This window comes from Convolutriloba macropyga, chromosome 8 (assembly GCF_964194025.1).
Source record: "Convolutriloba macropyga chromosome 8, txConMacr16.3, whole genome shotgun sequence".
Taxonomy (NCBI): Eukaryota; Metazoa; Xenacoelomorpha; order Acoela; family Convolutidae; genus Convolutriloba; species Convolutriloba macropyga.
The window spans coordinates 21,658,304-21,680,196 of NC_134475.1; the positions used below are offsets into that span (position 1 = coordinate 21,658,304).

The window sequence follows — 21,893 nt, forward strand, 5'->3', positions numbered from 1 at the left end:
TTATAAAAGTGGCTTTGAAGTCACATGAACATAACTGACTAACGCCAGGTTAATTTCTCTCAAACGATAGACGAGCGTCTGGCTTCGTGAGCTTATAGCCTCGTGTTAGACACATCAGCTTGAGAGCTGGCAGATCATTGGGGGTCTCAAGAGGTTCGAGCGTTCGGGGTTACAGTACGCGCTGAATAAGGTGGAGGGGGTGGGTGGGGGAGGAGTAAGGAGATTAAATGGCATGGTCATTCTCTAAGAACAGCCCTTTACGCCATGAATATATTCACAACAACAGTTTCGGGGAATCGCATACTTTGAGGCCAGCAAGGCTCTAATCTAAGAGAATTGCTCAGTGGCTTAATTGTCTCCGGGCTTCACCTGTTTTTGCATTTCTAAGAAGTCAAATTGTCAGACAAAAAAAATCAGGCAAAAAGAAGGGAGAAAGAAAATTGTAAATAATAAAAAAAAACGACCAATAGGAACAACAAAAAACAGTTTGAGAGCATTTAAAAATGCGGAGAACATCTATCTTTTTTTAAATTTGACAGCTGAAAAAGCGGAGAATCAAAATAAAAACTCAAACATTACTTCGAACAGTCAAACGACTCAATGAAAAATCTATGGGTCCTTACGCCAATATTATTCCGCAGCTACTTTTGTCAAAGTAAGAAATGGCATGAACAAAAAAACTTCTTTTTGCTTTTTATTCGATCAGCATTGTGACGTAGTATACTTTTCACGCAGGTTGTTTCATGTCTCAAATTCACTGCAAACCAATTATCATCCCAAACCCATTCTGCGACACCAAACCCATTCCAGTCTACAGTGATGATCCCAATTCTAATCTTTGAGTCATAAGACAGCTCTTGATTTCAATCTTTTCAGTAAATGATGCGTCGCTTAACTGATAGTCATAAAAACGAAAAGATCTTCAAAAACTCAGACATGCGTAACGAACGGTTCGTAAAACTAAAACGGAAAACTGTATTAAAATTAGTTCAAACAACAAGGTAAAGAATCAAAATTACAAACAGCATGAAAATCAAAATCTATAAAACATCAACATTGATTCCTAGTTCGCATTCAAAGAGACAAATGAGTCATTGTGCTCAATTTCACATGAAATCACTCAAAGTTTGTATTAACGAAATCTTGCTTTATTTCTTTTTCCATGAGGTTGCATCAGTTTTGCACGTTAATACTCCTGACTACCAGCTGTTTTCGGCTTGCTTTGACTCTTCTTAGGCAGCAGAACAGCCTGGATATTGGGTAGCACTCCACCTTGTGCAATGGTTACGCCCTAAAATAGTATATTTTTATTGCAACAACAGCTATACGTTCATTTATTTTTGTGTAAAAATCCTGATGTGAACTTTGTTTAAATTCAACTGTTTGCTTTTGCACACCAAAATTTTCCACTTGTTTTTGCGTTTGACTAACGCTCATTATTCTAACACTTCGTTGTACCAGCTAATGCCCTTTGTCGGTTCTAGCTTTGATAGTCCGTTCACGTCGTTCCCTTATAAATGCGAGCCGACATCGTTTTCCGAGCCACAGCTTTTGATTAAATTTAGTCCAGGCTTCCACAATTGGAATTGAAGTTTAAATCTCAGATTCATTACTCGAAGTCAATTCTTAAAATAGTAAACAAACATAACCGACTAACGTCGGGCGAATTGCTCTCAAACGACCGGCGAGCGGTTGGCTTCGTCAGTAGCTAGCCACGGTATAGTGAGGCTAGCTTCAGCTTAATTGAAGGGGCATTAGGTGAGCGCAGAGGGGGGGCATCGGGGGTCTTTGGCTGCACGGGGCCCTTACAGCCTGAAGGATGTGCAGGTGTGGCGATTGGGGGTGTGCGGTTGTTGTGTGTGTGTGGGGGGGGGGGGTCAACCTCTAAGAACCAGCCTTCACACCATGAGTATAAGTCTTCAAAACAGTTTCTGTGAATCGCATACTTGGAGACCAGTGAGCTGACAGGCTCTAAGAGAACTTAATGCCCGCTGGGCGCTAACTGTTTATCCCGTTTTAGAGGACGAAAAGTTGAATGGGTCATAGGGAAAATCGGTCAAGCAAAAAATTGCAAAAAGGCTAACAGGACTGATATAATTGCTAACTTCGTTTGAGAGCAAATAAAAAGGACTGTACTCAAGAGTCGAGTCCTCTTACTTAGAAGTCCTATGTGCGAGCTAAAACTGTTCAGTACCACTTGCTGGATAAAAATTGGGTTTCAGGACAATTTACCCCATTCCATTTTACCCAATGCCATTTTACCCAATGCCAACTTACCCAATTTACCCTATTGCTCAATTAACCAGCACGATCATTTAGCCAACTATAAAATAAATGGCCCGTGGGACTTGAAACTATCACAACCGAACATGGGATTATAATGTCCATAAATATTAAAAATCATCCTTGAAGTAGCGACTGTAATTTGTAATCGGATAATGGAAGGAAAAGATCAAAGAGCATTGGGTAAGTTGGTATTGGGTAACATGACATTGGGTAAAATGGCAGGTTGGGTAAAATGACATGTTGGGTAAAATGTCGTAGGGTAAAATGGCATTGGGTAAATTGTCATGTAACCAAAAATTGGTGCCTAAAATTGCTGAACAGAAGACCAAATTATCCTGATAAGTGACTCACCTGCAGCAGTTTGTTCAGTTCCTCGTCATTTCGGATGGCCAGTTGCAGGTGTCGCGGAATCACTCTCGACTTCTTGTTATCCTTGGCAGCGTTACCCGCCAGTTCCAAGATCTCGGCAGTCAAGTACTCGAGAACGGCGGCCAAGTACACTGGTGCACCCACGCCCACTCTCTCACTGTAGTTGCCCTTCTTCAACAACCGGGTGATTCGACCCACTGGGAACTGCAGTCCTGCTCGAGAGGATCGGGTCTTCCTCTTTCCCATTCCACCTGCCACCTTTCCGCTCTTGGCTCCACTTTTGCCTTTGCCACCAGCCATGTTCGCTTGTCTCAAAGTTTATAGGTTAGAATCGGAAGTTGATGTTCAACGAAAGCCGAAGCCACAAAAACTATCTGAAAACAATTAAAATCTAAAACCACTTAATTAATGATTTTTAGCTTTTTAGACAAAAACAGAGAAAGACAATAGTTAAATAAATGTTCAATTTCAACTATACACAGGAAACTATTTATAAACATTATTTAGCTAACTAGATAACAGAAAATAGTATTTGAGAAAGGGCGCTATGTGATGGATTAGAATGCATTATTTTATGTGTGTAAAAACCACAATCATTAAAATCTTCAAATCAAAAACAGCGTGTGCTACCTCGTTTTTAAAAAGATTTACGCCACAATTTAGTCCACTACAATGTTCAACTGATAATTAATGGTCTTTGCAGATAAATGATCCTAAATGAACGTTGAGGACTCCTTTGGTAATGGCGACCTATTAGCGATAATAAAACTCAAAGCATAAAAACACGCTTGGGTGATTAGAAGTGCTAATTCCTTGGTATAATCAGACTAAAGTTAATTTAGTCACGCTTACTCATTCATTAGATCTTATCCGGATGTTACTCATTACGTATCCCATAGACAATACTTCGAACTTGTTTATACATTGCATTGTTTTTCTTATTTGTTGGTGTCGCCAAAAGCGTATAGGTCGCATTTCGAGTTCCACTATTCTTATCAGCTCAAGTATTATTAAACATTTTCCACGGCATGATCTTTTGTCCTTTGAAATTGTAACATAAAACCAGAGCAACTCTAATTCCATCACTTTCGGTCAATGTGGTTATTTGAAGTGACAATCTTTGCAAATACAATCTAATTCAGCACAATGAATATCGTTCTTATTCAGTTAAATCACATGAGCGGAAGCACAGAATAATAGCGAATGAAGAATTAACTAAAAGCACGAAAGACATCAATATATACATTTTAACCGTGTTCATTTTGATGGAAACAATACAGCCCAACATGCTGCGCATAAGGACTGCGTAAAATGGATATAGTTGACGTCTGTGTGTGAAAAAATAAGAGTAATTTAAGTTGTGAATTAAAATTGATTGATTTTGGCAATGAGCAATTGCGGTGGCCTAAACCGTGTCGTCGTGGAACCACCATCTTGTCTTTTTCGGGTTGTTGCTACAGGTGCGCACGTATCTGTCGTTGTCTGGTGGGAGTTCTTTGCGTGGGCAGGAGTTGAGCATAGACACTATGGACACACATACACTCTCCACTGTCATGGCAGGCGACCAGTCCTCGGCCAGAATGGAGAGACAGATATGCCCATTGCTAAAAACACAAATAAGCTGTTTAAGAGATCCTTGTTTCCACTGTTGGAAAGCAGTTGCTATTTGAATACCTCTATAATGGTAAATTTTAATTGTAATCGCTGATCAGTCTATTCAAAAAACTTTTGATACAAAAAAATGCGTGCAATAAATCAATCGCAGGGCGGAAAGCAACAACTGGTCTTTTTTAAACTATTCGGTGGAGTTTGAAGATTTTGCTACAACGTCCTCTAGATAATTCAAGGTCTGGTACAACTCAAACGGAAAATATGGCATTCTCAATAAAAGCTTTTTTTTAAAAAAAAAAGCTCACTCCATGCGATTAATTTTCAGATGCACCTCCATCACAAATGCAAGTTGATTATTTGGCTGTCTTGACTGGAATAGCGAACAATTGACCGAATACGCAATATCCAAAACAAACAAAAGTAAACAATTTTTTGCGAGATCGAGAGAAGACGAAAAAACTTTTCTTTATTCTTGAAAACTTAGGTTATGCATTCCAGAACGAATTCCAGGCGATGAAAGCTGAGAAATCCATCCTATTTAATAGTTTCTCTGGATCTTTAGATTATGCACTCCAGGAGAGTAGCAATTTGATTCAATTTAATCAGAATTTACCAGCCAGCACGATTAACTTGTAATGAAAAAACAAGCGGCAAAATTGTTTAAAAACTAAAAGTCTCTAGTTTTCTCGATCTCTGAAAACAATAAATAAAACGGAAGATCACATCCTCGAGATAGTTTAAAATATTCTATATAAAACTGTACTGATAGCAACTCATTAAATTTTTGTGCTCAAGACAAGACTCAATAATTTTTTGGGAAAATGAAAAGCACATTTTTCAACAAAAATTTTTGTTTCTGCGTAATCACAGCGAAGCAGCATTAGGATTTTTGGTCTGCTTTAACAGTATCCTGTTCTCAGCTGTCCTTTTGCAATTATTCCCCACATCTCAGACTGCTCATTTTGCACGAATTTGTTTTGGTGACTGGCCACTTTTTTGCGTCTGAAATTTTCACTTGGTACCACTATTGCAGCCAAGAGTGGTCAAGCCATGGTTAAGTAAGAGCTCATCTCACACAGACATCATCACGGAGGCAAGGGCTCGAACTAGCGATCATTAGCGTGTCAATCGCACATTTTACCTCCGGGTATCAACTGTCTTTTGTTGATTTTCTTTTATTTTTAAGTTGAGTGGCAAATTTGTGATTTCCATTCAATTCGAAACGTAATTCATTTACCAAAACAAGATACTTCTTCTTAGAGAAAAAAAATATTGAAACAAAAATGGAAAGAATTGGTCTTAATCACTTCCTCGAAAGTTTTCGCTCAATGAGAAAATTTCTTTTTCAATACATTTGAGTTTTGTTTTGACTAAAATCGTACAAACATAGGATCCGTGATTTGTCCAAAAAAAGGATGACATAGAAAAAAATCAAGCGGAAGATAGTGCTAGTTGGTCGCAATTCTTAAATCATTTTCAAAAGAAGGTTCTAATGGCTGAAATTCAGCAGAATAATTTAGTGAATTATCTCCGCACTTTTGAACTGAACGAACTTTTGAAATACAAAGACCATTTTCAGAACCCTTGAAGTAGAAAACAATAGAAAACAGTTTTTAGCGAGAAAAAATTTAATACTGTAATACTGTTCTATCTCTTTACACTATATTTCCACTATCTCATTGCTTTCTCAAGATAAGTAATTTACTCTAATCTTTAAGCCCTCCACTTAATCACAAAGCCCATTTCATTCAATTTCAAACAAGCATAACAAACTAAGGAGACATTTGAAATCAGAAAAACAAAACAAATTTTGTTTGAAAAACGATGTTTCATTTTCTTTAGTTTTCTGCTTCTTTATAGTAACTCAAAAACTCACTTCACTTAGCCCAACAAAAATTGACAATATTCATTTTTACAAAACAGATCACACAGATTTTTTAACTTGAACACAGAAGAGCAAATTATTGAACTTAAAAAGCACTTATCCAGCCTTTTAAGCAGAAAATATGTGGGCTCCTTTTACAGCCTTAAGGTATAAAGAGCTACGGCTACTTATTTCTGCGCGCGAAGTATGCTTGCCTAGTTCTCTCAGACTAACCGACTCTATAAAACAGAAGATTAACGTCTATTAATACGGTGGTAATATAATAAACACCGAAGTCTAATAGACTGACTATGAATAGTAGAGTTAGCGCTATATGAGAGAGAATAGTTTCTTCTCAGTCTCTGATTGGCTGGAGGCGTATATCCATTTCAACTGCTACACTTTTTTGAATGATTGTGACGCTCAAATAGTTTATATATTTTAATCTTATAATCAATTTCTTTTTCTGTCAAATTTCTGAAAACAAATGTTTTTTATTGAGTTGGAGTTTGCCATTCAAAATTTGGCTTTCCTAATCACTGTGTATCTTTAGTATAAACTTAAGGATGATTTAAATTATACCAGCTCACTAAATTAAAAAATTGTTAACGTAAAAAAGCCTTATTTAGATTGTCTCAGTGTTTAAATTTCCTGCGGTTTGAACTGACGTACCCTTTTCAGCACTTTGAATGTTTTTACAATGATTAGTTCCGTTAAATTTAACCCTCCATTAACAAACCATTTTCTATAGCTAAATAAATGAAAACGCATCGGATTCAACAATTTGGTACAAATATATGAATTGAAGATTCTAACGTAAGTCCTGTTTCTTACATAGAGTATGTGCTGAAAACGTCTCCGGCGAAATTTTCAAGTTGCCAGCTAATAATAAAGATTTTGTATCTCAAAACAAAGAAAAATCTGACAAACTTCAGACGTCTTCAGCGAGCAGTCTTTGTTTATCATATTTTGCTTTTTGATCTCCAATGTTTTTTCCGGTGAAAAGATAACCTTGAACCAAAATCTGAACCGATTGTCTCCAAAATCCGCAGGGCATGAACGCAAATCAAGAATTTCTTTGAGTGTTCAAGACAATTCTGACTCTCAAGCTCTGACTGTTCCGAATAATCAAATGAAGCGTGAGTGTTCAATGCCATTATTGTGATCGTTAATTTTTCTCCCATCAATGGCTCACTAGGAGGGCGCCAAAACTAATGGTCAACTCGTGCCAGCTTCAAGATAGAGTTTGCTTGAGCGATGTCTAGAGGTTCTCTTAAAGGTACTCAGTGTACAATTATTACCGAATGAAATGAATCATGCTCCGTTGAAATTGATTTTTAACATTGTGGCCAACTCCATCAAAATTGGTTATTTCATTCAATACTCAAACTAATTTTCAAATTGATTGATCATGTATGTTATCATTGTCAACATGTTCAACTTCAAAAAAATCTAATGTTGACAAAAACTTATCCGAAAAAACGGTTTTTGTCTTGATAATTCCTCAGCGCAGTTACCAAGACAGTGAACTATAATGTGTTTATAGGGGGTTATCCTTAGAGGTAAGTTTCCCATGACTCTTGAAAGCCTTTGTGTTTCACATTCGTCACGTTCTGTCTGCCGGTTTATGTTATTTACTCCTCTTTTCGTTAGGATTGATGTTGTTCTAAACTTATCAAAATCACAATTTTTGCATTGAATTTTTATTCTTTGTCTTTTGCACTCGTCTTTTGCAGGACGACAGTGACCTATGATCTAAGAAAGCAAGCATGCTTTTTGGTAAATTGATACAAAATTATATTGCATCAGATTTGAACACCTGGCTATACCTTCTGCTCGTGCGAACCTGGCCATTTCAACACCTGGCCATTTTGCTCGTGATCATGCAGTTAATTTGACGCGTCAAATTATAGTTAAAAAAAAACAAAAAGGTCGATGCTTGGACACTACTAAAGCTAACAGAAAAATCTCCACTTAAGGAACACGTTAATAACTCGTATTGAAAATCTTTAACAAAAAAAAACGCATGTGAACGCATGACTACTGATCAAGTAACAAATTAATTCAAACAGAAACAATTATCAAACAATAGCTTCAACAACGTGTAAGAGATTTTCATACCAAACAGCATTGTAGCAAAACACATAAATACTATACAGACAGAAGAGTAAAAGATCAAAGCACGAAACACTACAAAGAGAACGATCGGCTTTCGATTCTGCTTTGAACAATTATAATGTCCACTTTTTAAAAGGAACAGAATTTTGAACAGCTCGTCACATCACCACCGTTTGTCGATTACGCAGACATATCGTCTCGCTTAAAATGGAAATACTAAAATTATACATGTACGAAAGTTAAAACCAAATGTACCATCAATATTAACGAATTCGGAGAGTCCAATTTCATCGAGAAATCGAACAACTTCTACTTGAACAGAGTCAGGCTATACAGATACGGTGGTTTGTTTTTTACTATTATCAAAACAAACCATTCATTTACCGACGAGATTGTGGACTTAAGAACAAGCTTTTTCAGGAAGCCATTAAGCTCATAACCCGAAATAGTGCAGTAAAAATGGAGAATTTTTAAAGTTCTAAAGTAAAAAAAAATCACTAGATAAAATTGAAGAAAATATTTTATTGCACAATTTAGCAACTGTTGGAATTCAAAGTAGCTGCTTCAGTTTTTCCTAACAAAAACTGCCACCTAAAAGTTGATTACTACCGAAAAGAACCTGATTAACAGCAGATTACCACGTCACAAATGATTGCACCAATGATTCATCGAAAGCACACATAACAAGATCGTTCGCGGTACAGACCTTCGAACTTTATGCGTGACATTCATGAAGTGAGCACTGGAGGAAAAAATACAAACAGTCCAACGGTATTTTTTCAGCAAAACTAGGTTTCTGATTAAGACAAGGTTTTCACCCAGATTTGTTTTACCCTCGCGCTAATTTCACGCTGATTGTTTGCTACGTGCTGTAGATGACCACCTGAATTTGAACCAAGAATTGAGAGCAAAACTGCATTCGTAGTGAAGTATTAATCACATTATGTTTTGTTGACTAGTTTACCTTTGCGCTTTTATCATCTTGTGGCCTTAAATCGTAAAATAGCCTGAACGTTTAACTTTTACCTAAACCACGTCGTTTATTCATTTTGTAAAAGTTCCATAATCTCTAGTCCCAAATTAAACCAAATAATCCTTCGAATGGAGGCAAAAAATCAGGAAATTGAGCGAAAAATGATTTAAATAAATTTGATCTACTCTAAGGATAAATCACTTTGAATTTCAACTCAAACCAAAAAAAGTAGGAAGAGTCAATAATTTCCGAAAACCCAAAAAGATTGTCTACAATTTTCTCAAGTTCTACTCTTATATGCCCCCCCCTGATGAATTGCTCCTGATCGGCGAGAGGTCGAACCGTGTCTCCCAATCTTATTTTCTTCAATTAGCAAAGCAGTCCAAACTAAAATTTTATTGTTTAAAAATTTGTTCAGCAAATAAAGAAGTTTGAGGTAATATTCAACAATGTAATAGAGGAAATAAGAAAAAACAAAATAACATGAAGTATATGTAACATTCCTCAATTTTACGCCCTTTACTACCTCATTAAACTCAACAGAAAGTTAAATTTTATTTAATTAAATACAATGAGAAAAACACTGTTTTTCAAAACACTTACTTTAATTTCATTTTTGAATCCAAAATTTATACAAATCAATATACTTCGAATGGAATTGAGTCCGATCATTTTTGTTATTTCTAATGAGTAATTCATGTCTCTTATTCGACACCTAAAACCTCTTTACTTCCGCACCACTGCTATACTGCTTGTGCTTTACTGCTTGAGCAGCTGAAAAATGATTATCGCTTCTTAAAGTGTTTTATGGGAGAAATATACTTAAGTGCAATTTCCGTTTTCTGGAAAATCGCATGCAATTCATATAAAATTTGCAGACTAAAAATAGTTATGCAAAGGAAGTCGGCGGTGTGAAATGCAGAAAAAGTACTCACCAAAAAGATAACAAAATTGTCTGTTTAAGTTACCTTTTTTAACAAAATTTCTCGTCGAGTTTTTCACTGCTAATGAAGTAACGAAAAGTATTGCAAAATGGTTCGAAACGCCTGTAGACAAACAACCTACTTAACATCAGACAAATTGCTCTATAAACAATTTGGAAGGGCTGACGTTGCTAATAGTTACCTTAAGCGTACTGAATCGAGCCTCAATGTTTTAAAAATGACAGTGCGCAGAAAATCTTGGGCAACATTAAGATCTCAACCAGTTGAAATCGTGAATTAAACCGTATGCTTGGCTCCTAGGTAGTTGCGGCGAAACTGACATACAAAGTCTAATAAATCTCTGACAGAACTATGGCAGGTTAATGCCCTCGTGCTTAAGCAGAAGTTCGTCCTGTTTTTCCGGCAAAACAAACCGTTCAGACGAATTAACGAACATTGCACGATAAAATGAGCAAAAAAACAGCACGAAAAAATGATACGGGCAAAACAATCGCTAAAAACTTTTGAGAGCCTTCAGTCGTAAGCTTATATGTTTCACGCAACGCAAAGAATCGTAGATCTAGGCTGCACAACATAACCAACTAACGTCAGAAAAATTGCTAACAAACGAAAAGAGTGAGTTCAAGTTCAATCTATTGCAGCCTGTTTCAGTCGGAGGGGGATAAATAAAAAGAAGGGGGCTTCAAATGACGTCCGAGGTTATTATATACAATTATATGCAATAAAAACAAAAGTACACCTATTTCGGCGTTTCTTCATTTGACTTTTACTAGTTAGCCCCCTGTTTAAAGATGGGAACAAAGCTGATGTAACATCTTGCAGGCCAATCAGTCTTCGTTGCAGCACCACAAAAATAACTGAAAAATACTGTTCGACTGCATGTACGAACAATGCCATCACCGATTTTTTGAGCATTTATGGCTTCAGACATTTTCTGTCTGCAAAACTACAATTACTCTGTTTCTCAACTCTGTTTATCGATCACTTGACAAATGCGACCCTGAACACGAATCATTAACAGTGCTTAACTGAAGAATTTTTAAAGCATTCAACACAGTACCACACGACAAGTTAATATCGAAAGTAAAAAGTTTTTAATGTGGAAGTTTGCTGCAATTATAGTCATCCTATTTAACAGAGAGAAAAAAATTTGTTAGGTTGAATGATACTGCGTCAGTTGTCAAATGTCAGAAGCAATTTACCGCAGGGCTAAATGCTCGGGCCTCTGCTATTCAAAAATATAAACGAGTTACCAGATGTTTTTCCAGGCATTGATAGCTACCGCTTTGCGGACGATTTTAAAGTGGTTACAGAGAACTAAGCAAGTCGCAATCATGCATCAAAAAAGATCGAAAAGTGTTGTAAACCGAATTATATGAAATTAAACGGAGAAAAATGAACCTTGCTCAATATCAAAGAGACTTCTAATGCTGTTTGAAAGGAGGAATGTTGAATTCTGTAGCAACCAACAGACACTTGGCAGTTCTGATATCTTCAGTTTAAATTGGAATGGTAACTGTGAAATACGAACCGTCAAACCCACCAATGCTTTGCACATTATCAGAGGAAATGTGAATAAACTATGCGCCAAGTAAACAAGCTAAATTCCAACAAGTAATACATTGTGCCAATTATGACATAATTCTTTCAGTCCTGGAACTCAAACCGAACTCCAATAAAGAAGCTTGAGAGGCTGCAAATGAAGGCAACTAATTAGATTTTGGGAAAAACTCTGGAAATGCCGATACACTAAAGGAACTTGAGCTACAACCTCTATGCTTGTACAAATGCATTACTTTTTGATGTTCCTGTCAATGATCAAGGGCAAGATCACGGTAAAACATTCCAATAATAGAACAAGACAGTAGAGTAGAAGTGACTTCAAAATTGCAAAAAACGGGTTACGAACATCAGATAAAAACTTTTGTTCCGTTCAAAATTACTTCAGAACATCATAATTAGAAAACTGGAAGCTAGCGACGAACTCGGCAAAAGTGCGATATCAAAGCTTTAGTGGTACTATTTTGTAACCTCATTCAATATCAATGATAAATGCACATGGCGTATTGTATTTAGAAATGGAATTTGCAATCCGTGGAAAAAGATAAGCTGCGCGAACTAAAAAACGAGGGTGCAGATCATCCGTGGGTATGAAAGATAACCAGAATCACCAATTACTACCACTTTAAACTTTCCGATGTAAATATACTGCTATGATAAAAAAAAACGCAATTGCATGATTACCAGTTACAATCAGGCTCTATTCTGTTTTGTTCCACTTTGTGTCTGGATATTTTTGTGCATTAGTATCACAATTACTATGTAGCGACACACATTTTTCAAAAGTAGGTGTGCACAAAAAACGACCTGGGTGTTCATTAACCTTGGTGACCACAATGAACACGGCGGAGTGTTCATTTTGATCAGAAACTCAGTCAACTGCGAAATTCCGGATCTTGATTTGGAGTTAGACTGCTATACTGTAGTGAGTTGGCTCATTCATAAAATTACTTTATGAGTGTTGTCTATACTCTCCCCACCAGTAGGCAAACAGTAGCAGCACAGAGGTTGAAATTTTAACAAATTACTGAAACGCATTTCTCAATAAACAAGACTTTTGGCAGCAGACAGCATCACCATTAGCGGTGATATTAATTTCAGCAAAACTGGTCGATAATGATGTCTACATGTGAACTTGAAATACATGTGATTTAAACATTGGTTGAAAACCTCCTCACTAGTTTTGCTGACGCCAAATAAGACAATCAATCTTCTGCAACAGCCCTGAACTTGTTATGGACTTCAGTCAGATTTATTTCTAGGCAGTCAATATCAAGTTGACAGAAAAAAAACTGTTATTATAACCCCCTCGCAACGCAGCTAAACTGTGTACATAACAACCAAACACCAGTTAGAAAATAACTGAGAATTTTATTGGGATGGACTGATTTCTGCCATTGTCGAAGAACCCTTTTCTCTATTTTTACAGCAATGTCGACGTCCCAATCAAATAGTGATACAGGTGGTTGACTTCTCAAATTAAAAATATTAATTCCTAAACTAACCAAACGACGAGCAGCATTGCAGCCCTGGATTAGCTATGAAACCTCAAACTAGTTTAGTCGTCTTGAAACAAAAAGAGACAGCTCGAAAATCAATACAGCTCGCTGTTACGTTTACTGAAAATCGAGACACGGAAGAAGTAGCTGGAGCTATGGACAACGATCTTAGTTGTTTTGTGGCTGAAGTTTTTGAAAGTCACCGATTAAGTTATGTTCAAAAACATCTATCCTACATTCGAAGGAGTCCTCTCTTGCCAGCAAGGACGTTCTGGGAAATTAAATTGCCGAAGACGACTTATCCAAAGCCAAATCATTCAACAAGTTCTAGTATTTTTGGAAACAAATCACACTCATTGGAAGAGTTTAAAAACGATAATCCTGACTATCGTCGTTTTGAGGACAATCAAATGATTGAATTTCTTGACGTGACGGCATTGAATAAATCCACTGGCTCAGACTATATTGGCAACATTAATGAAGAATTGCTCAAAATTTTAACCAAATCACTGAAACTTATTTAAGATGTGAACAAAGCTGATATAACATCTTACAGACCAATCAGTCTTCTTTGTAGCGCCACAAAGATAACTGAAAAAAACTGTTTGACTGCATGTACGAACAATGCCATCACCGATTTTTTGAGAATCTATGGTTTCAGATATTTTTGGTCCGCAACACTACAATTACTCTGTATCTCAACTCTGTTTATCGATGACTTGACAAATGCGACCCTGAACACGAATCATTAACAGTGCTTAGCTGAAGAATTTTTAAGGCTTTCAACACGGTACCACACGGACAAGTGAATATCGAAAGTAAAAAGTTTTTATTGTGGAAGTTTGCTGCAATTATAGTCATCCTATTTAACTGAGAGAAAATATTTGTTAGGTTGAATGATACTGCGTCAAATGTCAGAAGCAATTTACCGCAGGGCTAAATGCTCGGGCCTCTGCTATTCAAAAATATAAATGAGTTACCAGATGTTTTTCCAGGCATTGATAGCTACCGCTTTGCGGACGATTTTAAAGTGGTTACAGAGAACTAAGCAAGTCGCAATCCGAATTATATGAAATTAAACGGAGAAAAATGCACCTTGCTCAATATCAAAAGAGACTTCTAATGCTGTTTGAAAGCAGGAATGTAGAATTCTGTAGCAACCAACAGACACTTGGCAGTTCTGATATCTTCCCTTTAAATTGGAATGGTAACTGTGAAACACGAACCATCAAACCCACCAATGCTTTGCACATTATCAGAGGAAATGTGAGAAAACTATGCGCCAAGTAAACAAGCTAAATGCCTAAAAGGGCTACATTGTGCCAATTATGATTTATGGATCTGAGGTCTGAAATTCAAACCGAGGTCTAATGCAGAAGCTTGAAAGGCTGCAAATGAAGGCAACTAATTAGATTTTGGGGAAAGACTCTGCAAATGCTGATACACTAAAGAACCTTGAGCTACAACCTCTGTGCTTGTACAATTGGATTATCTTTTTGATGTTCCTGTCAATGATCAAGGGTAATATCACGTTTCCAATAATAGAACAAGACAGCAGAGTTGAAGTGACTTCAAAATTGCAAAAAACGGGCTACGAACATCAGATAACAACTTATCTTCCGTTCAAAATTACTTCAGAACATCATAATTAGAAAACTGACAGCTAGCGACGAACTCGGCAAAAGTGCGATAACAAAGCTTTAGTGGTACTATTCTACAACCGCATTCAATATCAATGATAAATGCACACGGCGTATTGTATGTAGAAGTGGAATTTGCAATCCGTGGAAGATAAGGTGCGCGAACTAAAAAACGAGGGTGCAGACCATCCGTGGGTATGAGTGATAACCAGAATCTTCAATTACTACCAATATTTAAACTTTGCGATGTAAATATACTGCTATGATCATTAAAAAATGCAATTGCATGATTACCAGTTACAATCAGGCTCTATTCTGTTTTGGTCCACTTTGTGTCTGCTTATTTTCGTGCATTAGTATCACAATTACTACGTAGCGACACAATTTTGCAATAGTAGGGGTGCACACAAAACGACCTGGGTGTTCATTAACCTTGGTGACCACAATGAACACGGCGGAGTGCTCAATTTGATCAGAAACTCAGTCACCAGCGAAATTCTGGATCTTGATTTGGAGTTGGACTGCTATACTGTAGTGAAATGGCTCATTCATAAAATTACTTAATGTGTTGTCTATACTCTCCCCACCAGAAGTCAACCAGTAGCAGCTCAGAGGTTAAAATTTTAACAAATTAATGAAACGCATTTTTCAATAAACAAGACTTTTGGCAGCAGACAGCATCACCATTAGTGGCGATATTAATTTCAGCAAAACAGGTCGATAATGATGTCCACATGTGAACTTGAAACGCATGTGATTTAAACCTTGGTTGAAAACCACCTCACTGATTTTTCTGATGCCAAATAAAACAATCTTCTGCAACAGCCCTGAACTTGTAACGGACTTCAGTCAGATTTATTTCTAGGAAGTCAAAATCAAGTTGACAGAAAAAACTGTCATTATAAACCCCTCGCAACGCAGCTAAACTGTGTACATAACAACCAAACACCAGTTAGAAAAGAACTGGGAAGTTCATTGGGATGGACTGATTTCTGCCATTGTCGAAGAACCCTTTTCTCTATTTTTACAGCAACGTCGACGTCCCAATCAAATAGTGATACAGTTGGTTGAACTCTCAAATCATAAAATCTATTCATAAACTAACCAAACAACCAGCAGCATTACAGCCATGGATTAGCTATGAAACCTCAAACTTGTTAAGTCGTCTTGAAACACAAAGAGAAAGCTCAAAAATCAAGACAACTCGCTTTCACGTTTACTGAAAATCGAGACACGGAAGAAGTAGCTCGAGCTATGGACAATCTTAGTTGTTTTGTGGCTGAAATTTTTGAAAGTCGCCGATGCAGTTATGTTCAAAAACATCTGCCTTGCATTTCAAAGAGTCCTCGCTTGCCAGCAGGACGTTCTGGGAATTTAAATTGCCGAGGACGAATTATCCAAAGCCAAATCACTCAAGTTCTAGTGTTTTTGAAAACAAATCACACTCATTGGAAAAGTTTGAAAACGACAATCTTGACTATCGTCGTTTTGAGGACAATCAAATGATTGAAATTCTTGATTTGACGGCATTGAATATATCCACTGGTTCAGACTATATTGACAACATTAAGGAAGAATTGTTCAAAGTTTTGACCAAATCACTGAAACTTATTTAAGATGGGAACAAAGCTGATATAACATCTTACAGACCAATCAGTCTTCTTTGTAGCGCCACAAAGATTACTGAAAAAAACTGTTTGACTGCATGTACGAACAATGCCATCACCGATTTTTTGAGAATCTATGGTTTCAGATATTTTTGGTCTGCAACACTACAATTACTCTCTCAACTCTGTTTATCGATGACTTGACAAATGCGACCCTGAACACGAAACATTAACAGTGCTTAACTGAAGAATTCTTAAGCCTTTCAACACGGTACCACACGGACAAGTGAATATCGAAAGTAAAAAGTTTTAAATGTGGAAGTTTGCTGCAATTCTAGTCATCCTATTTAACAGAGAAAAATATTTGTTAGGTTGAATGATACTGCGTCAGTTCTCAAATGTCAGAAGCAATTTACCACAGGGCTAAATGCTCGGGCCTCGGCTATTCAAAAATATTAACGAGTTAACAGATGTTTTTCCAGGCATGGATAGCTATCACTTTGCGGACGGTTTTAAAGTGGTTACAGAGAACTAAACAAGTCGCAATCATGCATCAAAACAGATCGAAAAGTGTTGTAAACCGAATTATATGAAATTAAACGAAAAAAAATGCGCCTTGCTCAATATCAAAAGAGACTTCGAATGCTGTTTGAAAAGAGAATTGTTGAATTCTGTAGCAACCAACAGAGACTTGGCAGTTCTGATATCTTCAGTTTAAATTGGAATAGTAACTGTGAAATACGAACCGTCAAACCCACCAATGCTTTGCACATTATCAGAGGAAATGTGAGAAAACTATGCGCCAAGTAAACAAGCTAAATGCCTAAAAGCGCTACAAGGTGCCAATTATAACATATGGCTCTGAGGTCTGAAATTCAAACCAAGGTCTAATGCAGAAGTTTGAAAGGCTGCAAATGAAGGCAACTAAATAGATTTTGGGAAAAACTCTGGAAATGCCGATACACTAAAGGAACTTGAGCTATAACCTCTGTGCTTGTACAAATGCATTACTTTTTGATGTTCCTGTCAATGATCAAGGGCAAGATCACGGTAAAACTTTCCAATAATAGAACAAGACGGCAGAGTAGAAGTGACTTCATAATTGCAAAAAACGGGCTACGAACATCAGATGACAACTTCCCTTCCGTTCAAAATTACTTCCGAACATCATATTTAGAAAACTGAAAGCTAGCGACGAACTCGGCAAAAGTGCGATATCAAAGCTTTTACGGTACTATTATGTAACCTCAATCAAAATCAATGATAAATGCACATGGCGTATTGTATGTAGAAGTGGAAATTGCAGTCCGTCGAAAAAGATAAGGTGCGCGAACTAAAAAATGAGGCACCTAAAAAATACGAACCATCAAACCCACCAATGCTTTACACATTATCAGAGGAAATGTGAGAAAACTATGCTCCAAGTAAACAAGCTCAATGCCTAAAAGAGCTAGATTGTTCCAATTATGACATATGGCTCTGAGGTCTGAAATTCAAACCGAGGTCTAATGCAAAGCTTGAGAGGCTGCAAACGAGGGCAGCTAAATAGACTTTGGGAAAAGCTCTGGTATGGTTGATAGAATAAAGGAACTTGAGCTACTACATCTGTGTTTGTACAAAAAAAATTAATGATGTGTTGATGTTCCTGTCAATGATCAAGGGCAAGATCAGGTAAAAACATACTGTCCGATAAACTTTCCGATAATAAAACAAGACAGCAGAGTAGAAGTGAATTCAAAATTGCGAAAAACGGGCAAGAACATCAGATAACAACTTTTCTTCCGTTCAAAATTACTTCAGAACATCATAATTAGAAAACTGAAAGCTAGCGATGAACTCAGCAAAAGTGCGATATCAAAGCTTTAGTGGTACTATTTTGTAACCTCGTTCAATATCAATGATAAATGCACATGGCGTATTGTATGTAGATGTGGAAATTGCAATCCTCGGAAAAAGATAAGGTGTGTGGACTAAAAAACGAAGGCGCATACCATCCGTGGGTCTGAGTGATAACCAGAATCTTCAACTACTACCAGTATTTAAACGATATGAACAAACTGCTATGATCATAAAAAACAAATGAAATGACATGATTTCCAGTGAAAATCAGGCTCTATTCTGTTTTGGTCCCCCATTTTGTGTCTGCATATTTTCTTGCATTAGTATCTTAGTATCACAATTAATATGCAGCGACACACATTTTGCAATGGGAAGGGTGCACACAAAACGACCTGGGTGTTCATTAACATTGGTGAAAAAATCCGCTAAATCACTAATTTACATCTTTTCCTATTGTGCCCCCAACCCAGTAGATTATCACTCTTCAGTTACAGAGCACGTTCCATTACATAGTAAACCATTATGTAAAAAATATGGCACGTCTGCTTGCGGAAGTATTTGCAAATAATATGCACAGCACCATCGTACACCCCTAATAATTTATCGTTATTATACCATAATGGAGGATTATACTTTCTTTTTGGTAAACACTTCCTTTGTTTAACTACATTTCATCTAACTCAATGAGCGATGTAAGTTGATTCTGACCTGTATACATGCGGATGCTCTGGTATGTGGTCTCCGATAAAGGTCACTTGAGGCGAGTCAAATGGGTACTGCTCGGAGAACTTGAAGTTGAGCAGGAACTCCTCACCACTGTAGATGCTTCCCTCGTGGGGAATCAGCCTCACTTTCCACTCGTCGAACTTGTCAGTGATATTGTCAAACTTGAGATTGAGATTCGAGCTGTTCTTCAGTTCCTGGATCTCGTTGTGTAGTCTCTTAGTCAGCCTGTGCGACATCTGTTAGCACGTGCGAGTTGAGAGTCTATTGTGAAGTTTCCGTCTCCAATGTTGCAACACGACGTTTTTCAGCTCCATTAAGAGGCAGAAGAAAGACGAATTGGTTTATCCATTATCATTCAGTCTAAAAATCAAGCAGGCTATGTACGTCAAATTGGACTAAAAAAGCTTCAATTTTTTTTAGAAACAATATAAAAATCAATCTATCTTGTTTCGGCCCCCTTTTATCGTGTTTTTATGCTCCCCAATTACAATTTATATATCGTTATATAACACGTTACTATATACAAAACAGCACATGCTTATGGACGGCAAAAAAAGTTATAAGCCCACTAAGCTTAGAGGCCGGGAAGATCTCTAATTAGCACATGCCTTAGTTCTACATAATGATACATTATGTATTGGTACGTGCTCTGTAACGGGGGATGCCTAACGTACTGGGGGGGGGGCACAGAAAATATCCAACATTTTTATTGAGGCAAGCCAGATATGAAGATAAATTAACCAACTGAAAGATCACGCTTGAGAAAATAACGCAAGGGATGCAGTTCAAATGCACAGCACTAGAAGGCAGTGAAAAAAATTCCTTGTTTTGAGCTCTTGTATGAAGCAGGACGTTGTAAGCAGAAAGTTATAAACGTTCCATATATCTCCTCAAATGTCAATTATCATTAGATGACTGATATTTTATCTACCCATTATGAATTCATTTTTGTTTTGAGCTCTTATCAAATGGAGGCAACAAAAAACCAACGGAGACAACAAACTAAAAAAACAGTAGAAAAACGAACTAGAGAAAATGGCCGACTTCAGCACTGTACTGAGAACTCTGAAAAATGAACAATGAGATCCACTGGTACCCTTTTGCGAAGAAAAATCTCAAAATGACTTTCCTGCAGTTCCTATTTAGAGATTGAGCCCCGGCTAAAAAATACATGAAACAGAATCCTGAAATACGTTTTCGAACTTAAAATAATGTATTTCATTTTAGGCCAATGAGGGTGATTTGAATGGGGAAAGGGGGTATGTAAGGCGTGGAAGGTTGAGGGGATGTGAGTGAGATTTTGAGAAAAGGGGCCGAAATGGTTCAAAATGGTTCAAAAGGGGCCGAAATGGAACCTCACCATTTCGCCTTTAATAGCAGTGTGCGTAAAGTCATTATTCTTTGGGAGGTAAATTAAAACAAGGAGGCTCGGTAATGTGCGTACGCACATAATGTTCCGACCCCGCTCGTCCACATTCTTGACTTAATTGGCTACCAAATGATGAAGAGATAGAAAGAGATGGAGAGAAGAAAATAATAAAAAAAACAAATATTATTTACGACCAAAACTCGATTTCTATAATAGAAAAAATCATAACAAAATCAAACTCGCATCAGATAAAAACGAAAACAAAAAACCAATTTAACCTATGATTCATTAGAAAAGATAATGCTACTGGTTAACAGGTTGAAAAAATGAGCAAATAGGTGCGAAGTTCAAAAATAATTCTCCATTATCGAAAACAAATACTTTCACTGTTATTAATGTCATTGGATATCAACTGAAACCACTAAAATGTTCATTTATATCTGGGGGGGGGGGGGGGCACAGAAAATATCCAACATTTTTATTGAGGCAAGCCAGATATGAAGATAAATTAACCAACTGAAAGATCACGCTTAAGAAAATAACGCAAGGGATGCAGTTCAAATGCACAGCACTAGAAGGCAGTGAAAAAAATTCCTTGTTTTGAGCTCTTGTATGAAGCAGGACGTTGTAAGCAGAAAGTTATAAACGTTCCATATGTCTCCTCAAATGTAAAATTATCATTAGATGACTGATATTTTATCTACCCATTATGAATTCATTTTGGTTTTGAGCTCTTATCAAATGGAGGCAACAAAAAAACCAACGGAAAAAACAAACTAAAAAAACATTAGAAAAACGAACTAGAGAAAATGGCCGACTTCAGCACTGTACTGAGAACTCTGAAAAATGAACAATGAGATCCACTGGTACCCTTTTGCGAAGAAAATTCTCAAAATGACTTTCCTGCAGTTCCTATTTAGAGATTGAGCCCCTGCTAAAAAATACATGAAACAGAATCCTGAAATACGTTTTCGAACTTAAAATAATGTATTTCATTTTAGGCCAATGAGGGTGATTTGAATGGGGAAAGGGGGTATGTAAGGCGTGGAAGGTTGAGGGGATGTGAGTGAGATTTTGAGAAAAGGGGCCGAAATGGTTCAAAATGGTTCAAAAGGGGCCGAAATGGAACCTCACCATTTCACCTTTAATAGCAGTGTGCGTAAAGTCATTATTCTTTGGGAGGTAAATTAAAACAAGGAGGCTCGGTAATGTGCGTACGCACATAATGTTCCGACCCCGCTCGTCCACATTCTTGACTTAATTGGCTACCAAATGATGAAGAGATAGAAAGAGATGGAGAGAAGAAAATAATAATAAAAAAAAACAAATATTATTTACGACCAAAACTCGATTTCTATAATAGAAAAAATCATAACAAAATCAAACTCGCATCAGATAAAAACGAAAACAAAAAACCAATTTAACCTATGATTCATTAGAAAAGATAATGCTACTGGTTAACAGGTTGAAAAAATGAGCAAATAGGTG

General features: G+C 37.0%; 2 protein-coding genes across 2 annotated transcripts; both read right to left on the minus strand.

Annotated features, from left to right (window-relative positions):
* Positions 1-961: 961 nt before the first annotated feature.
* Positions 962-3,030, minus strand: LOC142344005 (histone H2A-like). The gene is made up of 2 exons (XM_075395444.1): positions 2,638-3,030; positions 962-1,291 (listed from the first exon to the last, which is right to left on the minus strand). Exons 1-2 carry the CDS (start codon positions 2,953-2,955, stop codon positions 1,187-1,189), a joined length of 423 nt encoding a protein of 140 aa, XP_075251559.1. The 5' UTR covers positions 2,956-3,030; the 3' UTR covers positions 962-1,186.
* A 75-nt stretch (positions 3,031-3,105) lies between these two features.
* LOC142344582 (putative ubiquitin-conjugating enzyme E2 W-B) lies at positions 3,106-19,393 on the minus strand. The gene is made up of 2 exons (XM_075396366.1): positions 19,019-19,393; positions 3,106-4,259 (listed from the first exon to the last, which is right to left on the minus strand). Exons 1-2 carry the CDS (start codon positions 19,270-19,272, stop codon positions 4,061-4,063), a joined length of 453 nt encoding a protein of 150 aa, XP_075252481.1. The 5' UTR covers positions 19,273-19,393; the 3' UTR covers positions 3,106-4,060.
* Positions 19,394-21,893: the final 2,500 nt, after the last annotated feature.

Coding starts and splice junctions, on each gene's coding strand:
- LOC142344582 (XM_075396366.1), bottom strand. CDS start 19,272: ATGTCGCACAGGCTGACTAAGAGACTACACAACGAGATCCAGGAACTG. Junction 4,260..19,018: donor GAGCATCCGCATGTATACAG/GTCAGAATCAAC, acceptor TTGTGTTTTTAG/CAATGGGCATATCTGTCTCT.
- LOC142344005 (XM_075395444.1), bottom strand. CDS start 2,955: ATGGCTGGTGGCAAAGGCAAAAGTGGAGCCAAGAGCGGAAAGGTGGCA. Junction 1,292..2,637: donor AACTGAACAAACTGCTGCAG/GTGAGTCACTTA, acceptor ATACTATTTTAG/GGCGTAACCATTGCACAAGG.